General features: G+C 39.7%; 2 protein-coding genes and 1 long non-coding RNA gene across 3 annotated transcripts; all 3 read right to left on the bottom strand.

Moving 5' to 3' along the window:
• Positions 1–5,731: 5,731 nt before the first annotated feature.
• LOC111239169 (butyrophilin subfamily 3 member A2-like) lies at positions 5,732–10,055 on the bottom strand. The gene is made up of 5 exons (XM_022768985.1): positions 9,714–10,055; positions 8,408–8,746; positions 7,104–7,139; positions 5,964–6,242; positions 5,732–5,793 (listed from the first exon to the last, which is right to left on the bottom strand). Exons 1-5 carry the CDS (start codon positions 9,796–9,798, stop codon positions 5,732–5,734), a joined length of 801 nt encoding a protein of 266 aa, XP_022624706.1. The 5' UTR covers positions 9,799–10,055.
• Positions 10,056–11,349: 1,294 nt separating this feature from the next.
• On the bottom strand, positions 11,350–12,730 carry LOC111239173. The gene is made up of 2 exons (XR_002665848.1): positions 12,657–12,730; positions 11,350–12,454 (listed from the first exon to the last, which is right to left on the bottom strand). It is a non-coding gene; the product is annotated as an uncharacterized LOC111239173 (long non-coding RNA).
• Positions 12,731–13,650: 920 nt separating this feature from the next.
• On the bottom strand, positions 13,651–16,420 carry LOC111239172 (CD276 antigen-like; the record flags this gene model as incomplete). Its single annotated transcript, XM_022768990.1, has 3 exons — positions 13,651–13,658; positions 13,835–14,113; positions 16,186–16,420. Coding segments are annotated over 3 exons (522 nt in total), but the record flags the coding sequence as incomplete, so codon positions are not given.
• Between the last annotated feature and the right edge of the window lie 341 nt (positions 16,421–16,761).

The following is a 16,761-nucleotide window of genomic DNA, read 5'->3' as shown; positions in this document are numbered from 1 at the left end:
ACAAAAATGGCCGACCACACAATACATATACATAACAAAGGATCAATGCAAAGAAATAAGAATAAAGTTCATAAAATATACTTAACTCGCCTACTCGGCGAGACCCTCCCCCGGGGTCTGAGCTTGTGCCACCTTCCACAGGGGCGCTCTAAAGGGGGGAAAAGTTAGGACGATTCTAAGGGCCCATGACTGACAGGGGGCCTCCCAAAAAAATAAGAAGTTTTTTTTTATTTTTTTATTTACCTTTGGTGAGGGGGCCCAATGTGATATTTTTTCATTGGGCCCAAAATCCCTGGCGGCACCCCTGGCCGTCCAACTCCCCGGGGAAATGGCTTCGCTGGACGGTGAGACAGACACCGGTTGGCAGCCGGATGAAAGCGGAGACAAGATGCCAGGCAGCACACAGGGAGCAGTAGCAGCACAACACTCTCTAAGGTGGGCCCTAGTTTGGCTACAGGAGGCACCCAGCCTCCCCTCCTAACACAGGAACAGCTTCCCCCTGACTACCTGTCTTCGTCGCTGGCAGCTCTATATCACTGCAAACGACACCCTCTCTACCAGAGTGCCGCACCGCCACACGTGTTGCTCCAACTCCTGTCATGCTCCCTCTGCCCGTCTTTTCACTGTTTGTCTCTTCCCGTGTTGCCATCAGTCACAGCTGCACTAAATCATTAATTACACACAGGAGTCCCATCTCCTGACGTCACTCACTGGGGGAATCCCCCTCACTCTCGCTACAGTATAAAAACTTCATAGTATTACACAGAGGTCAAGGCTGTCCTAAGCACCTCATCATTTGCCCTAGTAATAAAACCATTATTCATTGCACTTAGAGCTTCCTCCAACATTAAAGGAATCCATAGATGGGGCAATGAGCATACAGTATCGTTATATACTAATGAATAATTAGTAAATAGCTGCGATTGTAACTTCTAAATTACCCCTTTTTTCAAGACAATACAAAATTTGGCCTTACAACAGCTTATAGTCTCACTCCTCTTCATTATAGTCACCCTTTTCTTCCATCTAAGTTAGACTCGCTTAACAATGGCATTTCCAACATTGGTCAATCATACATTGAAGGGGTTTTTGGAAGCCCCAGGGATGTATTTGAGATAAACAACAACCATCAATCTCACCTGTTGTGCTATTTTAAGGCACGACATTTTGCTAAATCTATAAACCCATTAAGAGAAAAAAGGGAAAACAGCCACGCATTATATTACAGTCCACTTACCTTATTCACCGTCATGTAAAATGCATGATGTAGTTTCACTCATTACTGTTATGTGTAGCTAAAACTAATATAAGAGAGTATTCTCAATTGAAAAGCTGCACCCACACTAGAGATGTCACATTTATATCTCATACAACAATGTATTATGTGAAAGTTAAGAAATGCATCGATATTAGCAGCATACTAGATTTCACTACGATTACTGTGGCCAAGAGTTAATGATAAGGATATTATCACGATATCTATAGAAAATTTGAAATAAATGCCACCTGTTCTCCCCTTTCTTTTTTGTTTCCACTGCTATACCATGAAGGAAACTAAAGTATCACTTATTTCTCCTTTGCTCTGTAATACTCTGTCGTTCCTCCAGTGTTCCTTATACTCGTGTCTCCCTCCACTGTACGTACACTGACGAGGGCTTCCAGTAGAAACTTCCAGGCTTCCAGTATTTTATTGGTATTCATCCAACATCACAAAAAATTAAAGTCTGTTGTTGTGTGACCACAGATTATTCCAAGGTGGTTGGTCCTTGTGTTAAATTGTAGTCAGAGCGGATTAACAGCCTATGTTAGTAACTCACTACTCCACTATTCTACATTTTAGAGGGAGATATTGTAATTTTACTCAGTTCTCTGACAGCTGGACATCAAGATATTTCATAAAGACCCATGATGACATTTATAAAACACAACATTAAAGATTAACCCAGTGGTTCCCAACATTTGTAGCTTTTTTGTTTATCTTAAATTAAATTAAATGTTAAATATAAAGCAGCCAAAAAATGTCAGTGTTCCAAAACTAACAAGAGTTTAAAGCTTTACACAGATTGTGTCTGAACAACAAAATAAACACAGGTGTTACATTAGGCCAATACAGTATAATCACTTCCATTTCTTTTTCTACAGAACACAAACATACAGCGACATAAAGATGCACATTTGTTTTATTCAGAAGTTTGGATACAAACATAAACATGATTAAAATGGCTTATTTTCCATTGATTGGCTTCAATTAGGTGGCAAGGTGACAAGAAAAGATGGAGATAAGAACTCCTGTCTCCATTTTAACAAATACAATCTGAATATTACTCAAGTTGACGATATCTGTTACTGTACTTTATGTCTCTTTAAGTACAATAACAAGTAAAAGGCCAGTAAGTCATTTATCAAATCACCTGTTCAACAAGCATCTAGAAAAGCCACAACCACAACGCGCTGGTTAAGCTAATAGCAAATTATTATGAAGAAGCTAAAGCGAAAGCTGTCTCTATACAAGTGTAAGTGATTATCTCAGCCAGTCGCTCAGTTTACAACAGTCTGCCACTTTTTAAGATTCATAACAAAGTGAGACAAACGAACCTCCTCTCCCTCTACCAGAGAAGACGAGGACAGAGGACGGGAGGAAGGACTGATTGAGGTCTGTGTTCCTCATTCTGTCTAAACCTCATTCAGTATGTTCATGTCAGATATTTATTTTACTGACATTTAAGATGTGTTTCCAGCTCGAAGTTATTGACTTTATAGTGAACGTTACTGTTGCTGATAGAAATTAGTATTTAGTTTTACTTAAAATATAAATTGATTCTAATCCTGACATTAATTTATTCTTTTAAACAAATAGCAATAAAAAAAACAAAAATTCTTTAGTATAGAGAAAGAACCAGTAATAGTCTGAGCCGGATCAATAAGGATATGGATAAGATAAAGATAAAATTCTAACGATACTCATCCCTACAGCTGGTTAGTGACCGACTTTGGGAGGAGGCACAAATCCCTTCACTGTAAGTTTGGATGTGTGAAGGATGACTTCATTCGACTAACTGGTAAACTAGTTAATCGATTAATCGATAGAAAAATAAGCGTCAGTGGCAGCCCGATCATATCCTACTAATACATGTCACTAACCTGGCTTCTCTGTCCTCCTGCAGATTACTATTTCTGCCTGCGGCGCACCAGAGTCTGCAAACCTGCTTCTGCCCCATGATCCTGCCACTCAGGCATTTTCAAGATGTAACACAGCAACGTTAACGCCAAGTACATTTTAACTGACTTACTGTACTTTTATCTGAGACATTTTTACATGTAATTTTACTTCAACTTAAGTCACATTTCAGCACTTTTACTTTAACACTTGCACATTTATCTTAAGAGTACTTTTATCTCCATACCTTTATCTCAAGTACTTTTTTCAGTACATTTATCTCAACAGTACTTTCTTCTCAGTACGTTTATCGAGAGTGTACTTTCATCTCGGCACGTTTATCGAGAGTGTACTTTCATCTCGGCGCGTTTATCACAAGTGTACTTTAATCTCTGCAGGTTTATCTCGAGAGTACTTTCTTCTCAGTACGTTTATCTTGAGAGTACTTTCTTCTCAGCACGTTTATCTTGAGAGTACTTTCATCTCGGCGCGCTTATCGCGAGTGTACTTTCATCTCGGTGCGTTTATCGCGAATGTACTTTCATCTCGGCGCGTTTATCGCGAATGTACTTTCATCTAGGCGCGTTTATCGCGAGTGTACTTTCATCTAGGCGCGTTTATCGCGAATGTACTTTCATTTCGGCGCGTTTATCGCGAGTGTACTTTAATCTCTGCAGGTTTATCTCGAGAGTACTTTCTTCTCAGTACGTTTATCTCGAGAGTACTTTCATCTCGGCGCGTTTATTGCGAATGTACTTTCATCTCGGCGCGTTAATCGCGAGTGTACTTTCATCTCGGCGCGTTTATCGCGAGTGTACTTTCATCTCTGCAGGTTTATTTTGAGAGCACTTTCTTCTCGGCACGTTTATCGTGAGTGTACTTTCATCTCGGCGCGTTTATCGCGAATGTACTTTCATCTAGGCGCGTTTATCGCGAGTGTACTTTCATCTCGGCGCGTTTATCGCAAGTGTACTTTCATCTCGGCACGTTTATTTCGAGAGTACTTTCATCTCGGCGCGTTTATCGCGAATGTACTTTCATCTCGGCGCGTTTATCGCGAGTGTACTTTCATCTCGGCGCGTTTATCGCAAGTGTACTTTCATCTCTGCAGGTTTATCTCGAGAGCACTTTCATCTCGGCGCGTTTATCGCGAATGTACTTTCATCTCGGCGCGTTTATCGCGAGTGTACTTTCATCTCGGCACGTTTATCTCTAGAGTACTTTCTTCTCAGTACGTTTATCTCGAGATTACTTTCATCTCAGCACGTTTATCGCGAGTGTACTTTCTTCTCGGCACGTTTATCTTGAGTGTACTTTTTTTCAGTAAGTTTATCTCGAGAATACTTTCTTCTCAGCATGTACTTTTTTTCAGTACGTTTTTTTTTTATCTCAAGAGTACTTCTTTCAGTACGTGTATCTCAACAGTACTTTTTATCAGTACCAGTACTTTTATCTGCGTGCATTTTTGCTTCAACTTGAGTAAATTTCTCAGAGTATTATTTCCACCCCTGGTGAAGCTAACAAACATGATTTGAATGATTTGATTTCAGTGGTTCTGCTGAGGAACTGGAGGAAGAGCTCTGCTGATCAGCACCTACAGAAAAGAAAACACAAGTATTTATTACACAAATTCTACTTACATTTTATACAGAAATGATTTTGGTGGCCCACCCAAACACATTTTAATTCATCATCTTTCAAAAGTCTGTTAATAGTTAATAGTGGAGATGGAGTTGTTTCAGTTTGCACTGTACATCCTAGACCTTTGAAATCACTGGTTACCATTATTTGAGTTTCGTCCAACACAGAATTATGATAAAAAAAATCTAATGGAAACTGAGACACTGAAGAAACTTCACCTGGTTGTTGAAGAAACAACTAATTAGGATTACACCAATTATTTTCATCATACAACAATTAATCATTATCAAACAATCCATTGCTTTTTTCAATAATCAATTATATGTCCATTAAATTTCATAAAATGGTTGAACAATCTGTTTGCTCATTTAGGAGATCCTAACTTTTGACTGGTACTGTTTGCTCCCCTGGGGTCACCAAGGGAACCAGACAACGTTTGGCTTTTTAGTTTGATAAATTACTTTAACAAATAATCCATTATAATAATGGAAGGTGTTTTAATATTCTCTCAGTCAATTAATCACTTAATCCACCAATTTCAGTATTGAAATACTGATGTGATGTGATTGTTAACAGTCCCAGTTCGGGCTAAAACGTCCCTGCCAAGAGAACATTAGGACTGTCTCAGGCTGTTTACTTCACAAAAACAGCTTTGGAGTTCAAAACATTTAAGACTCACTTCCTGGTGTCAGTCTTGAAACCAGTGGCCTCATAGTAATGTACTCATTTTGTAAAGGATGTAAATAAAAATAGTTTGTCTGAGGAGACAAAAAAGCTGTTCAGACTCTAATTAGAGTCCGATCAAAGTATCTGTTGTATTGATGTCAGCACATTATGAATATGTTGATACAATCGATTATTTAGACTTACCTTTCTTCCTACGATTTAGAATGTACTTCACGAGTAGAAATACAGCTAGAGGTGCAGCAACAGTTAGAACTCCAGAAAACCATCCATGCTGGAACCATGGCAGGACTTGTCTTCAAAGAGTTTCTCTGAAACAATCATAAAAACCTGGTGTGACACTCAGAATGGACGTCTATGTAACATTATGAACATTATGTAACACACTGGTTATAACCTACAATGAAACAACTCGGGTCCCTGCTCCATGAAAAGTAAAACGACACAACATGCAGAGTAAAACCACTGAGGGAGATCTTACTTGGCACAATGATCTCAGCATTAACAACATGGCCGATGTTCTCCTGCTTGGCGACACAGTGGAAACGGTTGGTCGTGATCGAGGTTACAGTAGTTTGGAGGGTAATGCTGTAGCGGCCTCCTCTCTCTGACACCCGTGGCTCCTCAGCAGGAAGGACCTTTCCATCACTGTCCTGCCACTGCAGCGTCGGCTGTGGAAAAGCCCCCTGAACCTCACACTTCAGCTGCACCCCGTCGTCAGTGACGTCATAGATGGAGACGTACGGCTTTGGAGAGGCACCTGTGAAAAGAGGATTAATAACAACTTACAAAAGGTCAATTGCAGTGTAAATTATATTCTTCCATGTTTTTGTGTTTGTCTCTTTTTTATAAATACAATAAACTGTATTTCAGAGACAAAACTCAAACACTGTGAGAGGACATGACTTTTCATAAATGTTTACCTTCTTCCAGATTCTTGAAGACTGTTCACCAAGTTTATGACAGGCAGATAAAAAGATCCTACTTTTGTCAAAAAGGGCTGATGTGATTTTTAGATTGTGACCCACAGCGTCCTACCTTTAAAGACCAGCTGAAATCAAAGGTGAGTCTTGATTTTTAATGATGTCAATGATTTGTAAAATCATCTGCAATGTGTATGCAACAACTTTGTCACCCAGTTTTTGTGTCCAAACAACTTGAAACATTGTAGATGTAGAAATCGGTGACAAAGTCAGGACTCACCACAGTTTTTTTTCTTGTCTGTATTTACAATAGAGCACTGTAACACTAATAGATATTTAAATAAAATATTTTTTATCTTATTAAATTTAGATCTCAAAATAAAAATCTCATAATCATGAGATTTATTCATATCAATTGTCAAGAGGAATTCAACTTGTACATAGGACCTGCTTTGATTTTTAATTGTGATTAAATACCTTATTTTTGGAGGAAAGTAAAAACACTTTAAATATTTTGTCTAATCAAACATCACTGGGGACCTTATGACTATAAAGAACCAAATCAAAGCGTCAACCTGCTGCTGTGTAAGAATAATAACAACCATCATGGATTTTAGTTTTTGAATGAGACTGCGGCTTAGAGACCAGAGAACTGCACACACATTACAGGTATATAGATCTGTGACATCATCACTCACCTCGGATTTCCGATGCTCGGTCTTTGAAGGTAAGTTCTGAAAGGCAAAAATTTTAATTATTTTTTGGCCCAATTTTATAATTAAATAAAACACTTGGATCGTTTCATGTCCCACCAAGATGAAATAAGGAAATAAAGAACATTTTTGCTCACACTGCAGGTGGTTTGTCATCACATCATTTAATCCATCTTCACCTGATTAATAGGGAAATGTATGCAGCAAGGTCCATCAAAATCTAATAAGATTGTCTGTTAGAGTTATTGTATTTACAAAAGTGTGTCTACAGAGTCACAGAGTACTGCAGTGGTGGGACATAGAAATCTAAAGTGGGGCGGGGAAAACATGAGCAGAGGTGCTAGTTCACACAGCTAAAAGCCATTTATTTAATGAGTGAGCTTCATGTTTAGAAAATCATCTAGTAACTAGCTCAGGAGGTGGAACTGATTAGCCAAGACTCTGACAACCAGTTGCATGTTTGCTCATTTGCTTTGTTGCAGAGAGTTAGGTAAGTATGTTCAACAACACTCTTGTGTTGTACAATAAATATGATGCTACAGCCAGGAAGCAGTTAGACTACTTTAGCGTTAACACTGAAAAGAAAACATCTCTTGGCCGTCTTACACCCCTCAACTTCCTGTGGAGCTTTCGTTCGTCTTGTGCGTCTGTAAGAGGATGCGTGGCATACACAGTCCTACCACTGGTCTCACACTGTTCCACTTATCTACAAGTGGTGGTAACACACAAGGATATGCCACAATGCAGGGAAGAAAAAGACTGCAAGCTAGTAAACATGGATGCAGGATTCAGGGAATGCGCTCCACACATTTGTTAGACCTCAAGAAAACACACAAGACATTTTAGTGAGTGACACTGAATGTACAAGAAAACTCCACTCCTCTAAGCCCACTTAGTCCAGTTAGCACATACATAACAAGGGGTTGGACCATGCAGCATCAGTTTTGTTCGCATGCAATCTCAACTTAGGTGGCCGAGTGCTGAGCAGAGGCGAACAGCAAAATTCCCACCAGTTGCAGATCTTACAGGGAGGCGACAGAATAACCTGCGAGGCACCGACTCCACGTACGAGAAGGAGAAGGTAAAGGAGGAAGAGAAAGAAAAGTTTGATTTTGCTCTAGTGCAACTCTAGTACTGCAGTAGGCAGTATATTGACAAGTCTGAAAGTGGAGTTGTATCATGACAAGATATTAAGTATGATACAAATATGACCATCATGACAGAAAACACTACACACCAGTTAGTTCTGTCTGTAACACATTTGTGAACTTTTTTATTAAAATACTCACGAACAACAAGCTGAATGTTGTATATTTCTCCTCCTGGCTTAAGATGTGGAAAAGCACAGGTGTAGTCTCCGCTGTCGGCCATCGTTGTGTTTCGGATAACTATGGAAGCGTTGCCATACTTCAGTTGTTCTTGAAAATGTGAGATCCGTCTGCTGAACTGCTCATCCTGACCTGATAGGTCATTATTGTAATGAATCCCTGCATCGTACATGAACACCTCCATCTGACCATCTTTCTTCCAGTCAAACAGCTTTGACTCAATGTTCTCCTTGGTACTAGGAGAACAGGGTAAGATGGCGTCATTCCCTTCTTCAGCGACCACTTTGACAACACCCATCCCTGAAAAAAGAAGAAGAGGAGTATTTTAATCATTATGTTTAAATGGAGAAAAATCATGTTAAGCAAAAATCAGGTAACATGCTATTCCAACAGTATGATCATTTTGGAAGATGCAGTTTGTGATGCTGGTAAAGTGTCCTGCATTAACCAGTATAGAGAGATGATTCTGTCTGTCTATACAGACACACACTATGTCGAGCATTTCAGTTTAACTCAATAAAATATAAAATTATGATAATGTGATTTTTGCTGAGTTCTGTACCAAACAAGCATATTCCCTTACATGTGAAGAATATAGAGTATGATTTGAGGGCTGGGGCGTCTCTGTATCACCACAACGCTTCGTCTATGGACTGTTGTGACATATTTCACCAAACAAGCGGAGACTCAGATTCAGAAAACTTTATTAATCCCAAGAAGGGGAATTTCTTTGCAGTTTACCCAGACCTTACCCACAACTTAAAAACTCACAGGCAAAATAGTTATATGTCAGAGGCAACAGATCAACAGATGTGAGTCAATACATCGAACAACAAGCAGCAGTTTTTGATAGGTTAAGGTCGCAAAAGTTATCATCACACAATTTCACTAAAGTCAGGTAGGGCACAGCCATGATCTGACCCTGAGCAAATGAAGAAGAGATAATAGGGCGATGTCATGGCAGAACTTCACAAGGTGGCTGCCCTTTCGAGAAGTCCTGCAGACTGGACACAACCCCATTTTGATCTGCACCTGGTCTAATGCGGTCAAGATGCAGAAAATCAGCAGTGACATGCCCCTTTATTAGCATTTTCACAAATGTGTACAAATAAAGCTGCCGACCGCTCAGCTGTGTAAGTTAAGCCTCCTCCTTCAGCGTCGTTGGGCAAAGCCCGTAGTTGATGAAAGACATTCACCAAGGCCATTAGCCACCGTACAGGCCACAGCTAGCTGCCGGGATTTGAGTTTGTTGTCTCATGTCTCTTACCGTGTCCATGTCCCCATGTTGTTCCAGCCGAAGACAGCAGACAGACGAAGGCAGACAGAAGCGTCGAAGTCCTCTGGCTAACCATTGTGTTAGCTAGTTGTTTGTAGCTCTTCAGGGCTAACTGTTGTTAGAATTAACCCAAGCTAACTAGTTGCTACTTGCTAGCTGCGACGTTGACAGACGAATGCGCAAAAAATAAATTGACAGTTGAAACTCTTTAGCACTTGTATAATTCACCTAGTCAAAAATCATCTAATCAATTTGTATTTAACCAGAGTTAACCTCGAAAAGTAAAACTTCGCAGTTGTAATGTTCACAGTGAAGTTAGACAGGAAGCTCGTACAGGAAGTAATTGCGTCACTGCTGACGTCACCATCCCCAGATCTGCCCCAGAGGGAAAATGAGTTCCCTGGGCCATGCTGACTATACTCCATCCCTACACGACGTTTGCTGCAAATCAGTTCAGTAGTTTTTGCTTAATCCTGCTGACAAATTAACAGGAATGGGTGAAAACTTATTGTCCTCGGTGGAGATAAAAAAAAAGGAACTCTTCACTGTCTTTTTTTAATCAAATGATTCTCAATGTGCATAAAACTAAGGTTTATGTGTATTATGATTATGAACACTGAGGCGTCTGGTCAGCCTACTGGACTGGTGATTTCAGATCTTGATTCCCAATTAAATATTTTTAATCACAAATTCTAGTTTTCAAATCTTTTGTTTTACCAATATGAAGTAAATTAAAAGGCCATTTAAATTTATTAACTGCAAAGTGTTCCTACATGAAAAAGGAAAAATACCAAATGTTAAGCAGTTAATTTAATTTATTTTATTTGACAGGAACAATGCAAATTAATAACGTTTCTGAAAACATGCCAGTGTGAGGCAGAGAGGCTAATTTGCATCTATAGTCCTTGGGCAAGCAACAGTTAAAGAGGCACAAACGTTAAGAATAAATAAAAGCATAGAAGTTACAATAAACAACAACGGAAGTTGAAATAAATACAAACAAAGCCTGCACTATTTAAAGACAAAAAGGCAAATTTATTTACACTTATTCTCACTTTACATCAGCACCTTAAAAAAAAAAAGAGGCAACACATGATTGTCCCAAATAATGTGAATGACAGATTTCAAATTAAAAAAATAAAAGGCACATTATGTTTCACTTTAGCTACAAAATTATCACTGCAATTTAAAGCAGAGTAGCAGGGTTTACTTCAGTGATTCTGATGTTTGTGTCAATGTCCACGTCAAACTCAGTGAACAGCTACAAGCAGTTTGATAATATTTAATCAATGGATTCATTCATATAGAGCTTTTATTCAAAGAGCTTTACAATGTGTCTCTGTCACTCACACACTCACACACTGCCCCCTCCTGGTCCTGCTGCAGTAAGACAGGCACTGCAGGTCAGCTAAAGCCTTTATACATTAGTCTGTCATTAAACCACACCTTCACTTAAAAACTACCTGTTGGACCAAACAAAATGCCCCAAATTTACCATTTCTTCACACCTTTGGTCTAAAGCTTGAACTTTTATTCAAAGAGCTTTACAATGTGCCTCTGTCATTCACACACACTGAGCTTTCAACACTTTAAAACTCAGCATGAAAAATCAGTTGAATCATTCAAGTTGGTTCTTAAAAGTCACTTTTATCACAAGTTCAATCAGGTCCCTTTTTAACTGGGTCCATTTTAATTCTGCTGTGAGTTACTCAGGAGTGAAACTCACTCACGTCAAATCCAGGATTCAACAGAAGATTCATTTATAATCGGCTCCGTCAGCATTAAAGTCCACGTTCTCTCTGCTGCTGTCACCATGGTAACTGCAGTCTGTCTGCTTCTTTCTGTCACCAATCTGTCTCTATGTAACTGACCACTGTGTAATGCTAACGCTGGATCTGCATGTGGCTCTACTTTTAATAACAACAATAACTTTATTTATAAAGCACTTTTCAGAACAGAGTTACAAAGAGCTGTACAGACATCAAAACAAAAGAAAGTAATAAAAGACACGGAGAAGAGGGAAAGTGTTGATTAGCGAGGAAAACACAACAGGGAAAATTAAAAATATGTTAAAACAATGAATCAATAAAGTGGACAAAGGAAAATAAAATCAAAAGTAAAAACCAAAAATAAAAGCATCTTTACTGTAGGACCCATAGTCATTCATATTCAGGTCCATATTAAACAAACCAGTAAATGAATTCATGACCTCATCACCAGATTCACATCTGCACTGGATCCTTCTGTAAAACCACATTTTATATCAGTGATGATGTTTTGAGGAATAATTATACTGTTAATTAATATATAAAACTGTTGGTATTTTTTTACTTATTTTGACAATATTACCAAGGCAACTAGAGCAGGTTAAGGCACAGCCAAGATTAGATAAATTATAATTATGTAGAGTTCAGGTCAGACTGTTTAGATTCATTTTGAAGACGAGGGAGGACTTAAAAAAACCTGCTGCCATACGTCCAGTTTACATCTAATGTAACAAAAAGCTTCAAATAAAATCAGCAGAAGAAACATGATGGAAATCTGACATTTCTGTTTGTTTCATGTGTTAATGTGATGAAGGCTCCAGCCTCTTCATCCTCACTCCTCACAGATCTGATGTTTTCATCTCTTCACTAAAAGGACGTTTAAATCCCACCTGCAGGAGGGAAAACTTCAGCAGCTTCACAGGTAAAGGTGAGGCTCTTCATCAGGGACACTTGTCTTTGATTGACCTGCAGGAGGGAAAACAAAATTATATTCAAGAAAATCCAAGTGAGCTGATCTCACCCTGAGAGTAAATAACAACAGAACGCTGCTCGTCTGAGAAGATGAACACAACTGTCAGACTCTGAACATCAGATACATGAAAACACTTTGTTGTTTTGTTGTTTCTTCATTATGAAAATGTTGAGACAATAACTTATTTAAACTTACCTTTACTACATTTAATGAAGCCCTTGGCTCTAAGCACAGCTAGAAGAACACCAACTAAAATAACACCAAGGACTCCTGCAACAATCCATCCAGTGTGACTCTCTGAAACTGAAAACACAGAAAGTCAATGTGAGACTCAGAGTGTAACTTCACATCATGTCCATCAGACTGGACGTCACAGCTTCACAAAGAGAACAACTAACTGTGTTCATGCTCCTATGATCTACAGTGATGAGCAGATGAAAACAGCACTGGGATGAATGTCACCAGGCACAGTGATGTCAGCACGGATCTCACGGCCTCTTTCCTCCTGCTCGGCTGCACAGCTGAGAGCTGGGTTCTGGTTCTGGTCTCAGTAGTGAGGAGGGTGATGCTGCAGCTTCCTCCTCTGTCTGAGACGTGTTGTTCATCAGTAGGAAGGTGTTTGAATCACTGTCCTGCCACCTCCACTTTAGGCTGTTTACATGTGACTTCTGCTTCACTCCTGCTGTGTCTGAGATCTGAAACTGTGTGTGACAATCTGTCTACAGCCCAGGTTTTCTACACCCTGAGCCCAGGCTGTGATGGACTCTGGATCACCTCTTGTCAGCACATCTTCATCTCATGATAGTTGTTGTTACAGCCAGTACTGATGAGCTTTGTTAAACAGATCAGCCTCTGAGCTCGGGTCGACGCTTCACTCAGAATAAATGAAGCTAAAAGCTGAGAGACGTCTGAAGCTTTTCTTGGAGCTTCAGTGAGAAACCTCTCAGTGTGTTTACTGTGCTGACATGAACACAGAGAAACAAAGAGGAGTTGTTGCTTCATTCACTGGAGAACAATCTAAGTTCAGCCTGTTGACACTGACAACTTCTGCTGTCAGGAAGCTGCAGCAGAGTCACACATCTGGCTGGAGATCACAGCTGTATATCACACTGTGACACCACATGTGTCCTCTACAGCCTGAAGCTTCTCTCATACAGCACCTATGATTGGTTCAATCAGCCCACCTGCTTTAGTGAGCTGCACACAGTCACATTCAATACAAACCACAGCCAGATGTTAGTGAAGGAGTCAAGTGGTGAACATCTGTTAACTCCTGGTTTCAGGTTCAGACAGAGGAGGAGGATTTGAAAACTAATAACACATGAACATTTACAATTAACTGAATATAAAAATATGACTTAGACAAAGCTCACCGTTGATACGAACATAGATCTGAGCATGAACCTGATGTCTGATTTCCTCCTGTGTGGCTACACAGCGATAGGTGTCGGTCTTGGTCACAGTAGTTTGGAGGATAATGTCGTAGCTGCCTCCTCTTTCAGAGACCTGTGGTTCTTCAGCAGGAAGAGTCTTTCCATCACTGTCCTGCCACTGGACATCAGGTTTGGGTGAAGCACCTCGAACGACACATTTCAGCAGCGCCCAGTCATTTCCTTCATCCAGTGTTGTGACAGACGGCTCTGGAGCTGCACCTGTGAACATCAACATGAACGTATGAAGAACATTTTCAGGACGGCAACAAATTAAAGGAAGAACCAGAGAAATGACAGAGAAACAGGACGACAGCGTCTCCATCCACAGACCACCAGGGGGCACTGAAGGTCTGATGAGACTGAAAATGATGTGGATCAGAAACTGTGACCTTCACTGTCACCAGATCTCCACCCAGTTGAAAACCTATGGTAGATTTTAGAGCCAGGTGTCAGACAGCGCTCTCCACCACCATCATCAAAACACCTGATGAGGGAATATCTTTATGGAGAATGTGTTCATCCTCCAGTGGAGTTCAGACACTTGGAGAATCAATGACAAGGAGCAGTGAAGATGATCTGGCTGAATGTGGTGACCAAAACCTGACTGAGACACTTTCTGTTGCTTTTTCCTTTAAATGGTCACAAGTCTGTGTCAGACCAAGATCTTTAGTTCCACCTTCTCTGCTTGTATATGTGGAGTAAAGTGTGTTTAAGAGGAAACACAAAGGAAGAGAAAGAAAAAGAGAAAATCACAGTTTGAACCTCAAACACCATCCCAGCTCTGTTTGATAGGACATGCTACATCCACTGAACTCAACTGGAAAAACACTGTTTCTGACTCGTCTAATGACAGAAGCAAATATACAGTTTGGAAAACACTTGAATTTCTGATCAGTTTCTGTTTCACTCAATTGATCTTGAAATGAAATCGTGTCAAATTTGTTGTTTGAGATGTAAAAGAATGTGTTATAAAACATTGAACTCATGGTCTTCAAAGTATGAGCTGCTCTTCTGTTCTCAGGGCTTCACTGTGTCAGTGAGACACTCAGTGTTCACTTTATTAGGGACACCTGTACAATCTAATACCATCCAACACAACTGTTGTGTCATGAAGTCGACTTCTATGATGCTGATAATGTTCAGTTTTCTGACACAGTCATAGAGGTGTTCATTCACTTCTATGTTTTAGCATTGAGCTCAGAGTCAGTGATGGTGTTGTACTGGACTGTGTTATATTCAGAGGTGTTCCTAATATTCTGACCCCCTCATGTTTGTAAACAGGGAGGACAGAACAATAGAAACACCTCTCAGTATAATGTAGTCCAGTACAACACCACCTTTAACTATGAGCTCAGTGACAAACACAGAATTCAATCCACACATTTCTGACAAAGTCCACACAAACTGAACATTAGAAACTTTGTAAAGGTGAATTTATGGCAGAGCTGTTGGACTGAACTGCAGGAGATTGTACAGGTGTACCTAATAAAGTGTCACTGAGTGTCTCATGCTGTGTGTGTGTGTGTGTGTGTGTGTGTGTGAGGTGAATTGTGAAGCTCTAGATAAAGTCATTGTGTAAATGCAGCATTTATCAGTTTGTTTTTCTGAGGTTCAGCTAATAAACTGTTGACAAAGTGTAAAATGTAATTTTGAATATTTGTTCTTCATTGGGCAGGACAGTTTGTTTTTCCCACATTACCTTCTGCCCACTCCCATAATGCATCTGTCCATGATCCATACCTGCTTAGCACAATAAGGATAAAATCCTGACAATGAAACTTAAAAAACCTTCTAGATCAGTAAAATCTGAACAGATCAAAGTGATGAACAGATTAAATGTCTCCATCCATTAAGTGATGTAGAATTACTCTCATGTCAAATAGAACTGGAGACGTAAAGAGTGACGTCATCACAATCAGGACTCACATGGGATGTTTTCCTCTCTTCTATCTTTTAAGGGACCATCTAAAAGACAAAGACAAAACAAAAGTTAGTTTGTGTGATATCATCAACTGAGCAGACAGGTAACAGAAACAGGAATTTATTACAACTACAGTCGTAGAGTCAGAAGAGACTCGACTGCTGAAGGTTCATTGAGCAGAACGACATAATCTACAACGTGTCACAGATACTGAACGTTTGATACAAAGGGAATCAGTCCAGATGTGACTGCAGCGCTGTGGGGACAAGGTCCTGCCAGATGTGTATTCTGACTATTTGATGAAAGTCCATGTGGGACTCTTAAACCAGTCTCATCTGTAAATAATCAGCTGTGTGATGAAAGCACTCACCAACAAGAAGCTTCATGAGGAATTTTTGATTTGAAAGATGTTTAAATTCACAGGTGTAGTTTCCACTGTCAGCCACCGTCGTGTTTCTGATCGTTATGGAGGCGTTGCCATTCTTCAGTTCTCCAGGAAAATGAGAGACACGACCTTTGAACTGCTCATGTTGACCGGATAGACCCTGACTGTAATCAAGGCCTGAATCATACACATACACCTCCTTCTGACCGTCTTTCTTCCAGTCAAAGCGCCGTGACTCAATGTCCCCTGTGATGGAACAGGGTAAAGTCACATCACTCCCTTCTGTCACTTTGATGATCTCTGGTCCTGGAAGATAAAAACATGTATTAATCAGTATGTTTACCTGCAGGGTAATTAAGTGAAGACAGACGTGTCTGTTGTTAAAACAAAACATCAACTGATGATAAAACAAGAAAGTTAGATTGTCCTCAGAAAATCCTCTGAACTGTCAGACTGTATATTTACACTTGTTCCTTTCTTTCTTTCTTTCTTTCTTTCACATGTATTTATCATTTTCTATCTGGAGTTTTTATCTTTTATACTTCTTCAACAACATTTAAA

Source organism: Seriola dumerili, unplaced genomic scaffold (genome assembly GCF_002260705.1).
Source record: "Seriola dumerili isolate Sdu_G_001 unplaced genomic scaffold, Sdu_1.0 BDQW01002074.1, whole genome shotgun sequence".
NCBI classification, from domain to species: Eukaryota; Metazoa; Chordata; class Actinopteri; order Carangiformes; family Carangidae; genus Seriola; species Seriola dumerili.
Note: the sequence above shows the minus strand (reverse complement) of the source record. Positions and strands in the feature narration are given on the sequence as shown.